This window comes from Patagioenas fasciata, chromosome 1 (genome assembly GCF_037038585.1).
Source record: "Patagioenas fasciata isolate bPatFas1 chromosome 1, bPatFas1.hap1, whole genome shotgun sequence".
Classification (NCBI taxonomy): Eukaryota; Metazoa; Chordata; class Aves; order Columbiformes; family Columbidae; genus Patagioenas; species Patagioenas fasciata.
This window is the reverse complement of record NC_092520.1, coordinates 146,374,224-146,392,574: the sequence shown is the minus strand read 5'-3', so window position 1 is coordinate 146,392,574 and position 18,351 is coordinate 146,374,224. Positions and strand designations below refer to the sequence as shown.

General features: G+C 34.6%; 1 protein-coding gene across 1 annotated transcript in view; it reads right to left on the bottom strand.

The window, feature by feature from the left end:
- Window positions 1–18,351, bottom strand: part of ANO2 (anoctamin 2) — a 175,253-nt gene that overhangs the window by 125,218 nt on the left and 31,684 nt on the right. The window contains exons 3-8 of the mRNA XM_071803662.1: window positions 18,010–18,161; window positions 16,673–16,727; window positions 15,737–15,785; window positions 12,548–12,603; window positions 12,274–12,315; window positions 6,655–6,719 (exon numbers count right to left, since the gene is read on the bottom strand). Of these exons, the coding sequence (XP_071659763.1) occupies window positions 6,655–6,719; window positions 12,274–12,315; window positions 12,548–12,603; window positions 15,737–15,785; window positions 16,673–16,727; window positions 18,010–18,161 (419 nt within the window). The remainder of the gene's footprint in view (window positions 1–6,654; window positions 6,720–12,273; window positions 12,316–12,547; window positions 12,604–15,736; window positions 15,786–16,672; window positions 16,728–18,009; window positions 18,162–18,351) is intronic.

Genomic DNA, 18,351 nt, shown 5'->3' with positions numbered 1-18,351 from the left:
ATAAACTGGGGTCAGGAGGGGTAATGAGCTCACAGAGACACTGGAAAGGGGAAAGAATTATAACGATGGAGAAAGAGTTCCCTTCTCAACAGCTAAGACTATGCACTAGGTTCCCACCTTCTGACTCCCTCCAGGAAGGTCTCTGTTGTAAAAACTGGCACAAGGGACATCAAGGCTGAGTGGATCCTGGCACAGCACTTCTCACTGTATCTACTGCTTTAATGATGATGAACTATAAGATGAACATACCCATGTTGGGACTGAATCTTTGTTGTAGAGTTCTTTGGAACTATAAAAAGATGTTGGACTCAAAGTACAAAAGGATTATAGTGAGAAGATACACTCAGATTATTGCCTTAGGCACGTTCTCAGCAGTGGTTTGAAAAGGAGTTAGATGGACTACTGCCAACAAAGTTACTGGCAGAGCTCATGGGCATTTTTCTACTTTATGCTATGTTTGTTTGATTACAGCACTTTCCCAGGCCTAAAGCTGTTTTTTTCTTTTTCTTAATAAAGAGTTCCTTGCATGTAGCCTCAACATCTTTGTGAATGTTGAAGATATACCTGCTAAAGACAGTCAGGAAAGAGTTGTATAGTGTTCCCATATTTCTGTATTGGAGCTGAGTCATTTAATTATTTACCAAGAACTCTTTTTTACCACACTATAACAGGACCATCTCTGGATTGCTTGAATCAGAGTAGTCTCAGAAGAATGCTACAGTAATTCACCAGACTAAGGGGGAAGGTACAGCACTCTGAACACACTGATCACTAATATCCAAAAACAAAGCAAGTTTACTTGTCCTTCAAAGGGAAAAGCAATCCCAAAAAATGAGGAGCATCCCACTGTCATACAATGAAGAAAAGAGGCTATAAAAAAAATCATCAATGCGTAAGCCTGAAACATGCTTGGTTTCCACTGAAAAGGCATTTCTGTTAAATAAGGAATCAAAATGTCAGGTAGAGAAAAGTTCCTCGTTGTAAGAGTGCACAGACCGGGTGTTGTGATATCTTACTCTGAAGGTAGCACATAACCACCCGATCTTGCAATTTCTTCAGTAGAGAGAAAATATCCTAACATAACTATTCTCCAGGTATTAGGAACTGTAGATTATCCTGCACATCTACCATGATGTTTTCTTTCCTTTCTGCACCATTATGAAAGCTGGTGATAGTCAGGTAAGGCTTGCAGAGGGAGGGTGTGAAGGCACCTCACTGCTCTCAGTCTGCTGGCTGTGTATGGGACAGAGGTCTAACTGTTCTTGGCTTTCAGATATGGCTTTCAAAAAATATATAGGTATTTGTTGCAAGACTGATCTGCTGGGTCAGCCAGCCCACTACAGAATGGGGCACTATATATAGATCCATTCCAAAATATTAGTCTGTGCTGATCCTGCTTAGCTCTGAGGCAAGCATTACAGAGGACTGTTCAAACCCTGTGAGATAATCACATATCACACAGTTGCTTTCTGCCAAAGTAGTTACATTGCATAAAAAATAAAGATTGGACATTTGATTAGGTTAATTCACAGTACCACCAGAAGAGTGACAAGTAAACCGAGGAAATAAAATGTACAAGAGAATCTGCACTTTGAGGATCAATAACCACAAAGTTATCATAAACAATGCCTGAAAAATATTTGAGTGTACTTCATGAATTACAGAGGGCACTGCAGACATTTATTTTCAAGTTCTTAGACCCCCTAGACAGTGTGCGGAGACAAATGTTCTCTCTCCAGAGATTAAGGTGTCGCTACAAAGGACAGTAGTGAAAGAAACAGTGTTTTGCTAGCATATTAAGCAGGATACATCGCCACAGTTAGGGGAATGCTGCATCATAAATTGATCTTAGCCACACTTTTGCCAGAGAAGAAACATTTATCTCCAAAGGCAATAAAAACACCCTTTCAGCAGAACTCTCTCTTACTTCATTGCTCCTTCAAAACTATGCTATCCAAAGTAGCATAAGCAGATACAACCAATTAGGTTTCTGTGGTGAAGACTGAAGAAATAAGTTAAAAGTGAAAAAAAGGACAAACCAGTAATAACGCTTTTGGGGGTTGATTGCTTACATTGAACGCTGCACTACAGAAGCTCCAAAGCACTGAAAGTGAGGCAACAGTATCCAGAACCAGGACAATCGAAATTCAGAAGAAGTCTGTCACTACTTTAAAAACTACCAGGAAGAGAAAGCTACGGGGTGTTCTGCTTTGGGAAAATGAAATTCAAATGCAAGAACAGGGGGGGAGACTGTTTGGTCAAGCGTAGGTTCAACATGGGCACACTGCGATGAAGGGCTAGAATTCATTACACACAAAGTTGAAACAATTTTCCATACAAAAGAAAAACATAGTTAAAAATAGTGAGGAAGAAATATATTAGACAGACAGTTTGAGTAACAGAAACTCCCGTTCTGATTTACATGCTACACACTATAAATAATATTTTGGTTAATGCACTTTTCCACCTACGCCTGCAATAAGAGTTATTGTATACATAGTCTTAATCTTTACAATGACCATGTCTTCCCAGTTTTATGCTTTACAGGAAGATAAGCATATACATGCACTTGGAGCTTTGAAAGTAATCATGCTATAGATAATTAGGTGAAGTCAGGTGAAGTCCTAGTAATAGGAAATAGAAATGAAAACATGAAGAATGAGATGGGTTAGAAGGTCATAATGAGCTGAGACCTGTCAGAAGCACTAATACTAAAATAACCTCCACCACAATGAAAAATGAGCTAGCTCTGCTTGTCTTCCCTTGGGTAAGGTAATTTTGTACTAATAACAAGATAAAAAAAGGGGATCTCTCCTTTATGATGATCATCCCCTATCTGGAATTTTACTTCATACACAGGTTCTCATATGCAGGTGCTTCAAGTTGTCCACCAAGAAGATAGCTTGCCAGTTTTCCAAGAGTTAAGTAAGCTTTTGTCTTCAAAGGATAACCACCTGTTTGTAATATCAGTAACCTTAGCATACTCACTTCATCTATCATTTAGACCTAAGTGCCAAACGTTGCATTCAACCAGTAATATAATTCATTATAAATTCTATTGCATTTCTTATACTTTCTACATGTTTTCTTGACCTGCTCTAACTCATTACAGGTGTACTGCTAAAAGAGGAGAGACAGTGGCTGTAGGCTGTACCAAGGAAAATTTGGTCTGGACAACAGGAAAAAATTCTTCCCCAAGTGTGGCACAGCACTAGAAAGGGTGCCAGACATGTCATGTCCTCTCTGTCCTTGGAGATTTCAAATCTTGTGACCAACTTGATCTGGTTTTCAAGCAAGCCTGACTTTGAGCAGGGAGCAGATCTAGAGACATCCAAAAGTCCCTATTTAATATCTATTCATTTTAGAATCTCACAGTTAAAACTTTGAACAACATAGATTTATAAAATATTTATTAGAAATATCATAAAACCTGTTTTCTTTATGCAGGTTCATAAACTCCCAGGGAGTGTCCTTCCTGTCTCTGGACCAACAGTAATATTAACCCTTAAGAAACAAGCAATGCTTTAAGTGCAAAAATTTTTAAAAACTGGGTTTGAACTTCTATTCATTTGAGGAAAGAGCATCATAAAAATAGAAAAATATTCAATGAACCATAGATATGTTTTAATAGAATCTTTTAAATTTGGATTGAGAGGAACTACTGTTGATAAGCACATTCCTCTGCTCTCTACTAGAAATCCATATTTAAATTAGTATGAGAAAAAAAAAAAAAGTAACAGACAAACCTCTAGAGCCCTGTACGTCCTAGAACTGCAATTTTATTCCCTGTTGTTCGTATGTCACTCATGCTTTCCAAGTTCAAGGGTGAATGAAAGAGAAGGTAAGCCTCTTTCAGCACTTCTAGCCTAAGATATCTGTTAGCAGATACTTTGTAATTTCCCTCTCAAAAATTTTTATTGTCCTCTTCAACTGAGTTGAAAACAGACATACAGGAAAGGCAAAAACTGAATTCATATCCTATATTTAGACATTTATATGCTTTTGAAAATAAAGTACTGCCTTAGCCAGGCTTTGTTTTAAGCAATGTTATTTACTATCTGGATGTGCACTGAGAGAATGGGTGCTGTAAAGATTTTACAAAAACCCCTCAATTCACACATGATCTGCACTACATACTCCCTTCAAGTTTTTAACTCTAGAATAGAAATATGTATCACTCCCTGTGTTCTCATTTGGTGAAACCCTTCTCACTCACAACCGAATCTCCCAATTCACCAAAAAAAACCCAAAAAACAACATAGTGTTCCCTATAGTCCATAGAGGTACATAAAGTCAGAGCACAATACTTTTACAGATTAAGACACAGGGGTGAATAGAACTGTCACTGAATATTGTAACGGTCCTTTAGGTCCTTTATTAGGTTTTACATTTTTAAGAACTTGAAAATATGCTAAGATTGACTATGAAGTTAGCAGTCACTCAGGATATCAGACCTTAGAAGAGACCTCAGAGAACTCCTGGTCTGTGCCAAAACTGAGTGTAACAACTATGTAGCTCCTACCTTTGGTGTAAAATCACCTAGAAACTGTCAACAACTCTATGGTCAGAAGCAAGGAACTAAGGCACTGGGAACGATTTATAATAATTCTACAGTTCCATATCTAGTCTTCCAGCACAGGTAATTTAGTTAAAGCATGAATTCAAATTTACATTCTTGCTGTGTAAATGTGAAACAGCTAAAAAGTTCAACAGTTAAAAATATTTGCACTGTTAAAAGTTGTATTAAAAGTTATACTAAAAAGTCTAATTAATTTGGGGATGTGAATATTACTCAAGCAATATACTTACAGTTCATGTATTTGAAAACATCAGTCAGAACAGGCTTTGAATATAAGGCAAAATAAATGCTACTTCTGTCCATCAAAACTTGAATATAAACTTGTTAAGTTACAGTGCTCCCATAACAAAAAAAAAAGTAAGTTGAGTATAATCTAATCAATCTCAGAAAGAAGTGTCACAGTAAATTATCAAAATGCTTGAAGCGAGGCTGATGTGTGCCAAGGGAATAAGTGTCCACACTGAGACTGAGCTCAAATCCTCCCCACAGTACAGACGTACAAAAATTTTGTTCAGTTGCAGAAAGAAAAAGGTGGTAATTCTTCAGGTATATATACTCTAAAGCTTTGACATTATCCAGAAAATAAAAACCACATTTATTTTAGTGATAACAGTCAAACTTACAGTCAAACTAAGTATGGAAGATAAAAGGAACAAAAATAATCTCTGAGAACAAAGAATCAATTGCACATGTCTGGTCCTTTCTTTTTCTTTCTCACAGAAGTTTAAACCACATAATTTCTATGAAATCATATCAGTATAGTGAAACATTATAATGGAGACAGCAAAATACAAACGAAGATGGAGTGTAGGCAGATGTAGCTCTATTTGTCATTCAGCTGAACTCTCAGGTCTGGTAAAACCTGAGAATTCCTGTAGGCAGACACAGTTTAACTTAAAATTTGTAATATTTGCTAATAACATAACAAGTGTTCTAACGTGGTTCTGATTTACCTATTCCATACTGTAGCCTGGCCTGGAATAACTGGTATTCAAAATGTGTATAAATCCTGCACAAATACTTTAAAGCAAAAAAGAAGAAATTTCAAAACCTTGCAGAACCTCAGTAAGCTTTGATGGTCTTGATATCATGTGCCAGTTTGAAGCATTTCACTCCCAATAAAGAGCAATTCTGCTCACATTAGATGCTAGTGGTTAAGACTTTGAGAAACAGTACATAGCATTTTAACTTCAACTCAAAATACAATAAATATATTTTACAAAGTTTACTGATTATCCATATTACTATTACCAGCTTTTGCAGGTTATGATGCTGGGGCACATCACTTAAGATTATTTGAAAGGGAAACACTAATGAATATCATCTTTCTTATGCACACAAAATATCCAGAAATGACTTTTTTTTTTTAATGTTTGTTAATATCACCATTTATTTATTCCTAGACAGTTATCTTATGTAAGCATATTTCAAGTCAGCAGTTTTCACAAACATTTCCTTTTCTCATTGTTCAGTATTTGTAGCATACAACAAAAATTGTTTTGGTTTGGCTTTCTTGTAGATAAATGGTGGAAATCCTTCTAAAAACATTATAGTTTTGTTCTGTCTTATTTTAAGCCCAGCTTCAATGTTTTTAATCTCAAAATTCAAAATATTAAAAAAAAATACACTAGGAACATATGTGGATGTGTTCAGATGAATAAAACTTGTAAAACCAGGAGTAAAAAAATCAAATCAATTTCAAAACTGTCATATACTTTCACACTGATTCATGATGTGAACACCAGCTTTTCATTATTCACCAGACTTTGTGACCATACTTCCAATAAAAAATCATCAGTGCAAATGGAAATTCTTATTTTTTGAATTATTTTTTTTAATCTGAAGTATGACATTCTTCCAGGAATAAGCAGTATACAGAAACAGAGGTACATTACTGTTTAATGTATTTTTGCTACAGTAAACTATCGTCAGAGCTACAGTAAAGCAGTGAGAGCATTATTTTTTGTGCTTTGATCAATTCAAGGTTTCGTTTGCTGAAGTAACTGGAAGGAACTTAATTAATCTGCATCAGTTAAGAATGAGGTTCCTTAGTGTTCTATACAAGTCCATATTACCTTATAAGGTGAATAGGCTGAAACTTGTAAAATACTCCGTATCTTGCCCATTCTCGATACAGCAACTAAATAAAAAAAAAAAAGAAAAAAAAAAAAAAAGAAAATTAACTCAAAACACATGCTCACATCTGTTTTTACAAACATCTTCTAAGAGTTAAATATATATGTACCAAAAAAATCCATTTCCCATACTTCAGTGCAAACTCCCAAGTACATTTTTGAGTTATGGAATACTTCAACCAAGCCAGCAATGTGAGCATGCTGTACACACATCTTTCTCCACATATCTACTCCCTCCTCATTACATTTATTAGATGGTGATATTGAACAGAAAGGCTCAAAAGGAAAAGATTCTATAGTCCTATGGATATCTTTGGCAAGATGCTAGAAATAATCATATTTACAGAGACTTTTTAATGTGATTTAATCTATTTAATGTCTGGAATCACACCATAGATAAGTACCGACCTGTGTTTCCAGGTCCAAAGTGAAGAGAACTGGCATAAGAGTTCAAAACTGATAAACTGGTATGTAAAAATATACCTAGAGGTAAAAAATGTGCCAAAACAGCCTGCTCTCCTGCTCAGGTCCTGAGGCTATCATACCCAACAGGGCCCATATAAAAGCCCCTTCTCTCCCCATGCTGCACATGAACACAAAAATTCACACATTCACTATTGGAAACGCAAATTCATCCACAGCTTACAGACAGCATAGAGGAACATGCAAATTCTGCTGAAACTTCTTATGATGGGACAAATCCAGTGGGAATAGAGTCAGGGATAAAAGGAAACATTTCAGGACCTGTTATATATTAACCACAATACATTCAACTGAAATAGGCAAGGAACTTGGAATCGTCTTCCTCATTCCCTCTTTCTTTGCTGTGATCTATGTGACACAACTTTGTTGAATTTTCAAAAAGAAACATTTGACACTCTTTTACAAGAGACTGTAAAGGAAATTGTTAATTATGGTGCAAAAGACATAACATTGTTCTGAAACAAAAGCCAACTGCTGAATAGAAATTGCCATGCAATTAAAAATTTGGTAAAAGAGTTAATTCAATAGCGGGACGTTTTATAACTCGGTATGCATTTATTAATAATCCAGAAAAGACATTAAAAGATGAAACTTTCCAGAATTACATAAAGACCAAAAGAAGCCCAGAGGAAACATCAGCAGGATCTAACAAAGTTAGATGACTGTTCACCACATTTTATCCTCAGAGAAATATAAAAATCAGGGCAGTCCTGTGCAAAAGACTAGAATTTTCTATGGAACCACCTGTATTGTTTGCATTTCTTTCACTCTTCTATGCTGTGACAAGACTGTACACAGTCCAAGACAACATGCTAGTTGAAAACTATTTATTGAAGTACAGAGTGGATCAAAACATAAAAAAAGCAAATAGACAGAATATGATGATAAATTGAACTAAGTTAACCACATCACTACTTACAGAATATAAATCTGTATCATCCAAAAAGACAGTTGTCATGCCTTTTATCCTACTTTCAAAATAAAAGTGGAGGGGGTCCAAAACAAGAGCAACATACGAGAGGTGTAATCAGATCCTTTAAAATAAGGCACCATGCCATTCCTAGTAAAATTGGAATAGTGATGAAACTATGTTTTGAAAATGAGCTTCTGAGTGGAATATCTTTGGGCTCCAAGAGGAGACCTCATACATCAGTTCCTCACCTGTCTCATAGAAATTGTAGTAAATATGAAGCAATTGAGACTTCTGTTCTTCTGTAAACTTTGACTGGGATTGGGCAATGTTTTAAAGTTGCTAGTTGCTACAAACCAAGAAACACATGCACACGAGTACAGAGTCAGGTACATACAGAGATTTTCTACAGAGAAGTTAAAGTATTTTATAATTCTTTGTTTACTTTCTTCTTTAACAGGAAAAAAAAAAAAACAAAAAAAAAACAAAAACAAAAAAAACCCTCCAAACATAGTAAAAATCAGTAATTTTAAAATAGTAAGATATATTTTTTTCAAAATGTTTAATATGTGGAACTCATTGGCTTAGTTGCAGACTAGGTTGCAAACTGTTTAGTTCTATCTATAAAATAAATGCTCATTAACTATGGCACTTTTTTCCCAGTAAATAATAATTTATTGCACAATGGAGTTATCCAAGTATGGAAGAGCTGGAAAGGATGTTATTAACAAAGTATATATAGTTTTTGCTATTATCAGTAGTTGCACTAGATAGTCCATTTTGACAGCTAGCAGCACATTGCACCATCTTATGAAGTTAACAGGACAATTTTAAAAAGTGTGGAGAAATTTTAGATGAACTTCAGAGTTATCTTGACATTTTGTGGTTTTCCAGTCACATTTTTCTATTGATTATAATGCCTCTCCTCCTGTAGATGCTACGTGAACGAACTGAATAAATACCAGGTGAGCAATTAAGATCTGGATCCTGAAAACATGTGCCTGACACTATTATTGTTCAAAATATGAAAGCTAGCCTCAAACCATTTAGGTGAACAGAGCTATGCCGTTACATACTCTCATACAATACTCATATAATACAAAGTATTTTCTGTTCATAGATCAGGAAGTAAACCCTACACTTGCTGAAGGATTTGGGAATTTGGCAATGAGGTTTAAGGAGCATGGAGTGTTGGCTTTTAGAGTATTGCTCCTACAGAGCACAGTCTTGCAAAGTGCTTTGCAGCATTGGAAAGAAATTATGAGATGAGGTTTGATTTTCTTTGGCTTCAACAGGAGTTGAAGAGGATTGCTCTGGCTACCATATTCTTATTTTCATATGAACACTTGTGGTTACCTATTCAAAATCACTCCTTGCCATTGCCTCAAAGTATTACCTACAATTTCATTTATTTCCATAAATAATCTTACAAATATATGGTTGCACTGAAATATACAAATCGAGAAAGTTAAAGCTATTCAATTATTATAACTACTTAAAAGCTGTAGATTGGAATTTGAAGAGGAAAAAGAAAAGTATTTTTAGAATTGCAGTCAGTTCAGGAACAGGTTGCTATGGCATTATGTCAGACTATAGAACCACACTGGTTATTCTGATTTCAAGGCACTGAAGGTGAGTTTATGGTATGGATATTTTCCATTCATTTTTGCTGCCCACACTAAACCTTTGTCTCAACACAATTGTACAAGATTAAGCTTAATCTGGAAGCTGGAATGTGTTTCCTTTTAAGACGTTTATTAAATTGAAAGACATTTTAGAAACAGTTTTGTAATAAAATTTGTTGTGTTTTATCAGTTTCCCTTAAAATAAGTACTTTCTGTAATTTTATAATAATATTGTCCAATCTGCTTCTAACATTCTAGGGATGCTCTTGTATATGACAACAGTGTGTTTCCCAGGTAGGTAACAAAGTCCTTACGTATTTCTCAATGTCAAACATATCTCTAGCAATGGAGGGCCACAAGTTGCCAGTGAAATAGAAGCTTAAAAACGGATCAAGTCAGTCTTCATACTCATTACAAGTTATTGCCATGATAATGTGGAACAGTTTTCTTAAAAATATTTTTTCTAGAGCAGAAATCACACTAAACAGGGCAATTCCTTTACTCCAGTCAACAATCTTAGGAAATAGAGGGGCTTTCATTGACTGCAGATTTCTTTTTCTCACAGGATGTGACAAAAATATTGTTTCACAATGCACTTTCTCCAAGAAAAGCCTGAAGAGGGTTAATAAGGATTAATCTTCTATATTATGACCTGGTACATAAACCTCAATTACTTGTGCTGCCTTATTGGCATAAGTACCCCAGACAGGCTCAGTTCATCATTCTTTGGACTTATACAACAATTGAAATGGAAGATACAGATAAATTAAAACGGACAAAATAAAAATGGGCAGAGAAAACTGAAGCTGAAAAATGTCCTCCTTTCCTTTAAACCTGATCAGGGCTTTTCAGGAAATTAAACACTGGGTCTATTAGATTCAGATAGAAAACAGATGATGTTATACATAGAAATACTACAGCAGATTCAACGGCTAGGCAGCAGAGACATATGTGAATAATCAATGAAGTATTTCTGGAAAGAACCTTTTATGTTTTTAATACTTAACACTTCATAACTGAGGCTAATAGGCAGAATAAAAAGAAGGCAGCAAAAATATAACTAGTAGGGTGAATAATTTTCCAGACACTAGTCCCGTTAGGCTCTTTCCCCATCCTTTTCCACAGTACCTAATCTTCCTCCATTGACTAATGTGTATTTACCTTTCTTCTCTAAAAAATTTGCCAACCTTTTAAGCCAGTAAACTATGTAGCTGACTTTCAGAGTCTATTACTGTACCACTGTTACCAGTTACTCAGAGAAAATTCTGTAAGTGCAGAGTAGACAATTTCTTCATGAACAAAAAATTCAAAATAATTGACACAAATATCCAAGTTTCTTTATAGTTTGCTTTCCAACTTTGCCTCTTTTGCTTATCAAGGTTCACGTGCTAAATTAAATCATATATGGCACATGTAGACATCTAGTGGCTGAGTGTTAACACTATTTACCAAAAACTACAAAGAAGATTACATTTCCATATTTTTGCTAACCCAGCGCTGGAGAAATCAAACTTATTTGTATGACCTATGAACTCAATCTTACTTTCAAATTATCAAATAATTATAATTTTTGGCAATTATACTATTGAGAACACCAGCGTGTTTTGCCAAATTCATGATGTTTTCTTACTTCTTCTTTTAATTCAATAACAGAGGGTATATACCAACATGTAATTCCACAGAGTTAAAAACATTTCTAAAATTATGTACAAGTCACGAAGAACATATGCAATTTAATTCCTAATATAGTAAAATATTTTAAGTGTCTAAGCATTCCCTTTTTCATCATTCTTCCCCCTACCTTGCTCTCTCTGCAATATTCCCTCTTAATTTCCTGTCTTATTTTTTGTATATCAAGGGGGAAAAAAAAAAAAAAAAGCAAACATTAGAGAACAATGTGAACAATATGGAATGGATCTTAGTGGATTACAGGAATTAAATGTTTTTGCTTATTTTTAAGAGTAAGCAAATATATTAAAAACAGTCTGGATTCACATAGTCTTTGATTATGCATTCATTTCTCTAGTGCAGACGGTGGGTGATATATTTTCAAAAGTAATTTAATAGCTAGAAAAAATTTATTTACAAAATAATTGGAAGCAGATTTATAGAAATTACATATAATTTAATTGAATGCAGAAACAAATGAAAAATACAATTACGTTTTATTCTAGTAACCATTGTTCCATAGTATCATCTGGTTATTGAAAGAAAATAAACATGTAAGTTATTTAACAACTTTTGCTTCCTGACAGCTGAAAAATCTTGTCTATGCATGTTGGAGGAAAATTGAAGCATTTAAAGATGTAAATATCAAATTAAATTCACTGAAATGCTTCATAAGAGGACTTTATAAAGGGTCTTGTGAAAAATATTTTATATGCAGAAATAGAAGAAAATAAGTAACGCAAAAAATACATGCATTTGTAAATACATTTACATGCTTGAACACTGGCTAATGCTTTACGATAGCATTTAGCAAACTAATTAATATTTATCACATTAAAGCTAATATGAAACTAATTTTGCAATATATTTTACCTTTCTTTCATTCATGTCATCATTTTGACCTTCATATTCACCCTAGAGAAAAAAAATAATTTAATAACTGTTGTAAAACTACATAAAATTCAAGAAAAGATTGCTCAGTTGTTCCTACATTGTTGATTTTACTTTTAGGTCACAATTTGAAATGTACTTATGTAAGATTTTTCATGCTAAAATCACACAGAACGTATTTTCATTGTAACAGGAAATAAACATGCACTATTGAATTATATTGTCAGAGAACTAGATTTTAATCCTATATACGTACATCATGTAGTGGGTATGCTGCATCATAAACATTGTTTGCTATTAATGTGTTAATACCTAAAAGAAAAAAAAATTAAGACAGTCAACCTCTAGGCACAGTTAAACAGCAAAGATCAGTATAGATTTCATTTCATGACATTACATAGAGGACTGAGCTGAATTCCTGGAAATATTCAAAATCATGGCAAGATGAGTATACACCAACCTAGAACTACTTGGCTGTGGAAAACATGTTTTCACAGAAAGGCTCTTTTCTTTATAGCCCTTTTTCTTGAGTGAATTAGTGTGGTAGGAAGATTGTTTCGACCATTTTCTCATCCTGACAGCAAAGAGTTATGTGACTGTGGGGGAAAGCATCTGGGGAGTCCTTCTTGAATCTTGACATTGATCAGAACCACAGATCTTCATTAACTCACCCAAACAATTAAAAAACCACTTTCACATAAGTTTGTGATTGAATAAACCCTTTCCATTCATTAACTGATGTTGGATCAAGTCTCATTACCACTGGAACAAGTGCTGAGTTTTCTACCCTTCCTCATATCAACACACAAAGTTTGAATCCAAGTTTGAATCCATGCTTCTTTGTTTGCAGATGTAAAATCAGTTCGTGCTCACCAAATCCATGGTTATTATGGCAAGCTGGATGTACCAGGACAAAAACAACTGGGTCCTAAAGACCGCAAACAGGAAGTATGGTGAAAGGTACAGAAAGATACACGGACATGGCGCTATCACTGCCACCACACGCTACAAGGGCTTTAGCAACTGAATCCTCAGCTAATGACTACAGCATCTATAGACAGGCACAAGGCCACTACTGACTCTCAAGACCTATAACTCTCATCGCCAGTCTTCAGCCTCTGCAGGTGAAAACAATTGCTCCATAAAATGACAAAGTTAAGACTAGTAGTTTATTCCAGACCTCTTTGCTTTTGATGTCTAGTGAAAAATAACCAGCTAGATTGTCTTTAGGGATGAAAAATATTCCATAGTCAAATTTCACAACTATAATTCTGAAATGTTTGGGAAAAAACTTCTGGTCAGAGATACTAGATAGACATTATCAATAAATTTCTCCCTTGGTACAAAGGAAAATATCCTTATCACTACATACATTAATAGAAACAGGAATTCTTCATATTTGGATCATGCCAAGACCTCTACTGAAAGCATTCAATGTTTGGAAAGTTTGCAATGGTTCAGAGTTATGCTAGAAGAAAATATGCGTTCCTTGTGTAATGTTGTAGAAGTGGAATCAGATTCAGCCTTACACAGATGTAAAAATCAAGAAGCAAACACGTTTGAAGTGTTATTTTCCTCCTATTGTATTATGAAGCATGTGTATGAAAACCAACGAATGCTATAAGTCCTTCCAACGTCACTGTCTTAGCTCTTGTGCAAAATAAGAAAACAAAGAAACAAACAAAAAATAACAAATATTTGCTTCATGTTAAATTGGACCTTGAGCTGACCTGAGCTTGACATGGATCAGGTTGTATTTTAAACTTAGAGTGAAAAAAAACACAAACAAACAAACAAAAACAAACAAACAAACAAAAAATCCCTGCTAGTGCTTTAATCTCTAATCACGGCTTTTGTTACACTATAAACCAGAACAAGATATTAAAATGGACAAAACCTGTAAGAGGAAAAAATTGTTGGTAAAATGCACCCTCCCCTCCTACTGTGTCCTGGTAGGATGGACTTCTTCTCAGCTCTAGGGGCTGGCTTTTCTGTCAATAGGCTTAGTGTCCCTGCTGGACTTCAGGTTTCTTATTTTACATACCTTACACTGCCTTGTCTCTAAAATCCTGCACTCTAGAGACATCTACTTGCACAGGCGCCACAGCTCCCAGGGAACTCATGGTCTCTCCAGACACCAGGAGGGTTCCCTGGATGTCAAGTGGAGCAATCCAGCACAATAAGATACCATTCATTTCTGCTGCCCCCCCAGAGCCTTTGAGCAGAACAAAACAGTGAACAAAACAGACACCAGCTGAACAATGTTTTAGAAATCTTAGAATCATACAATCATTTAAGTTGGAAGAGACCCTCAAATCAATGAGTCCAACCATAACCTAACTCTAGCTAGCACTAAACAATATCCTTAAGAACCTCGTCTATGCACCTTAATGAAGAATGCCTGACATTTTCTCAATCATCTTTACGCTTTTTCTAAAGGAAAATTTAACTTCAAATATTTGTTCTGGAGAAAGCCAATTATTTTTTGTTGAAAAAGAGAAAGTATTTTGGTTTGGTTTTTGTTGTTTTTTTTTTTTATATATAATTTGGAAAAAAAAAAAAACAAAGCAAAACAAAACAAAACTTTTTTTTTTTTTTTTTTTTTTCAGGGAAACCTAAATTAATGTGTTTTTCACTCCAGCTGCTGTCCCAAAGAAATTTGTTACTGCAGCTTCATTGCACAGTTACACCAAGACTGTGCAGGAATTTGTTGCTATAGCACATTTTTTCTTTGCAGATATATTATCCTATCATATTGCGATCTGCACATAAGTGGCCAAAATTACAGAAGGACCTCCAGAAAACATGCCAGACAAGTACTATTGCTTCTTCTCCACTAGAGAGACGCATGTTATGATATCATGATGGATGAAAGAAAATAGTAGAGAAAATAAAATAAGTACACTTGCCCATGTTCTGAATCTCAAGAAGACAAAAGCTTCAAATATTTCAGGGTTACCCCAGAAGTATCACACAATGTCTTCAACAGTCGTAGTTTAACCATGTTTCATTGTGCAGTTCATGGACAAAATTTTTAAAGATGCGGTGATAAAAATAACCTGGAAAGATCTATTATTTTATTGAAATGGCAAGAAAAATCTGCTCCCAGAAGAAATAATGCAACATATTGCAGTTGACATCTGAATTTTCAGAAGCAGATCATATAATATCCAAATCCAATTTTATAGCAACTCATGAAAGCAAGTTATATGCTGGACCCTGCAGCTGTAGAAATAAAAAGTAAGCTCCCATTGCCTTGTCCTATCCAAACCACGGACCAGAAAGTCTGATTTTATTCCTCAGAAAAAAACATTTGTTTCAATCTCTATTTTTTTGGAAATGTGCAAGCATACTTTTATGTTCTGCTAGAAAATAAAATATTCTGTGAGATATCTAAACAATTCCTTTTAAAACAGCATGTAGAATTATCTTCCCTCCTCCTTACCCATGCTGTTTCTGGCCCTTGTAGGTGTGCGCTTCAAAATTTCATGTACCTGTGGAAAAGAGCAGTGATATAGCACACAAATTGTCTTTTAGCATAATTTTAATCATGGATCTAGCAATAATATAAATCTTTAAAATAACAGGCTTCTATAGAGCTCATTTGCATCTACATTTAAATCATATGTTTTACTTATATATAAATGCCTGGCTTGAAGCCGCTAGTTAATGCTTAAAAATGCTATGACAACTCTTACTGGTGGATTATCTGCCCTGATATCTGTAGGTTAGGTCCTGCTGTGTCACATTCTTTCAAAGCTAAATGAAGTATAAGAACTTCAGGTAAAATTATAATTTTACAGTAAGGAAAATCAAAACAAAATTCAACTTTGTAAAAAAAAAAAAATCTTTCATATTTGGAAGTATAACATCAAGGTGCACATAAAGTGATTGCTAAGTATGTCATATCTATGAAAGCTAAGTGTGTATGGATGAACATAATGTGTTACGGAGGAGTTGGCTTTGCATACGTAAAGAGGAATCTTGACTCACCAACATCCTAGAAACATAGCAGGATCTCAGCAACATTATACAAGGTTTCTCACCAAAGATTGCTGGAGCTAGGCAGTTACTACAGGATTCTACAGGAGGTCCTCTTATGGAATAAAATCTGGTTAAAGATTAGGAAACAGGGCTTAATAACAACTTCGAACTATGGAGAGGAGTTGGTACCAGTGTTTCCCTACAGAGCATCTCCAACTCCTAGACCAATGGGCAGCTCCAGGAGGGTATCTCTTACATAGTTATGACTGCATAGTGTTTTGCAGGAGCAGAGAAATACAAAGCAGCTGAAATTAGCAAAATAGTCACCAACGCTCTTTATTAAATCAAATCCCATTCAGCACAAGAGGTCAATTATATGTTACTTTTGTTTACTTACAATTCGGCTACGAGTAGCATTGTCAAAAAAGGTGTCTTTGTCTTTAACGTTATACCTAAAACATTGGAAGGAGAAAAAATCAGTTGTGTTTTCAGACATGATAATAATGAGGAAGGTAAAATATAAGATTCTGATTTAGAAATCGTTTAGAAACCACAGCAAGTAAGAAAAACAGATTCTTAAAGGAAATACAAATGAAATAGTACAGCATAATAGGCTGTGCTATTTAAGGTCTAGTCATTCAGAGTTCTACCTAGATTGCAATCATAGTGGGCATAAGAATGGAAAAAATATTAACTAATGTAAAATGCCTTTTGAGTAAGGAGAGCTTGTCTATTGTTTACACAAGATGACCTTTTAATCTTTTCCTTATAACATACCCTCAACACTGTAACATTCTGAGGTTATGTTATTAGGTTTTAACTACCCTTATGCAGATGTTCATTACTCTTTTCCAGGCAACTAACCAGTCAACATTTTACTTGCTTTCAAATAATTATTCCACTAGAGTTATGCATTCCTGTAAACCTTAAAATCATCATATGTGAAATTAGCCATCCCAATTTATTCCTCTCAATCTATTTGACTTGTATTCAGTATTAATTAAAATAGTCAGGACAATAAATGACATGGTGGGTCATTATATTTATTACTGAATTTTATTTGTCAAATATAAATACAAAGAGACACCCGTGTGGGGAAAAAAAATAAAATAGTTAAATAAATAAATAAAAGAAGAGGAGTGTTTTATGTCAAACTGTGACAAGAAATATTATTCTGAGTGAAAGGGCAGGTGTCAAGAATTCCTCACATATTATTAACCAAGTTTTAATTACTATAATAAATCTATCAAGAGGAAAAATATTATGCAATTTTTACTAGCTCTTTCTTTTTTCAAAACAGGGAGAAATATCCTTAACCAAATAATCAGGGATTTGATGTTAGGATTTTTACAGTTCCAGCTAAAAACATAGGTATTTTATTTGTTGCACTGCTTCCAGTGCCTTGCCCAGCAGAAGGAAGTAGAACACTGGCAGAAAGTCTCTGCAACTTAGATTTCTATTAATCCTCTGAAACTGAACTCAGTGACAATGCATGTTCATTTACTTCAAATCTATTTACTTGGTCTTCAAAAAATCTAATTTTATGCAGATGTATGTTTTTATCACTTGGAAGTCTTATCCAGGAATAATCTGACAACTTGGATATTTCCTCAGGATTTCCAGAAACACTCAATAAATTTCTGAATTTTCATTGAAATTCAGGTAGAAAAAATGACAACACTAAAAATGATGCTATAGCTTCCTTCAGTGCTTATTACAATTTTAAGTACTCACAAATATATTTTCTCTCTGGAAAATGGATAAGACAGGCTTTTCATTTTGGTATTTTCTTGTTGTGGCACCTGGGGTTGCAGAGGATCAGTCAATTTGCACCATATTTCATTTAATGTTTTGAGTATTCCCCCTTCTTCTGTGATTTCATACATCTGAGCAAACAAAATATTGTTCATTAGAATGTCACTTGAAAAAATCCACTAAAACAAATGAACAAAAATAATTTGCTGTACATGTGTGTTTAAATCTGTAATGAAAATAAGTGTCTTCTCTAAAGACATATTCATATATAACAGCAAGCATATTAATTCATAAAAGTTTCAGTTAGAAAGAGAAGTTCTT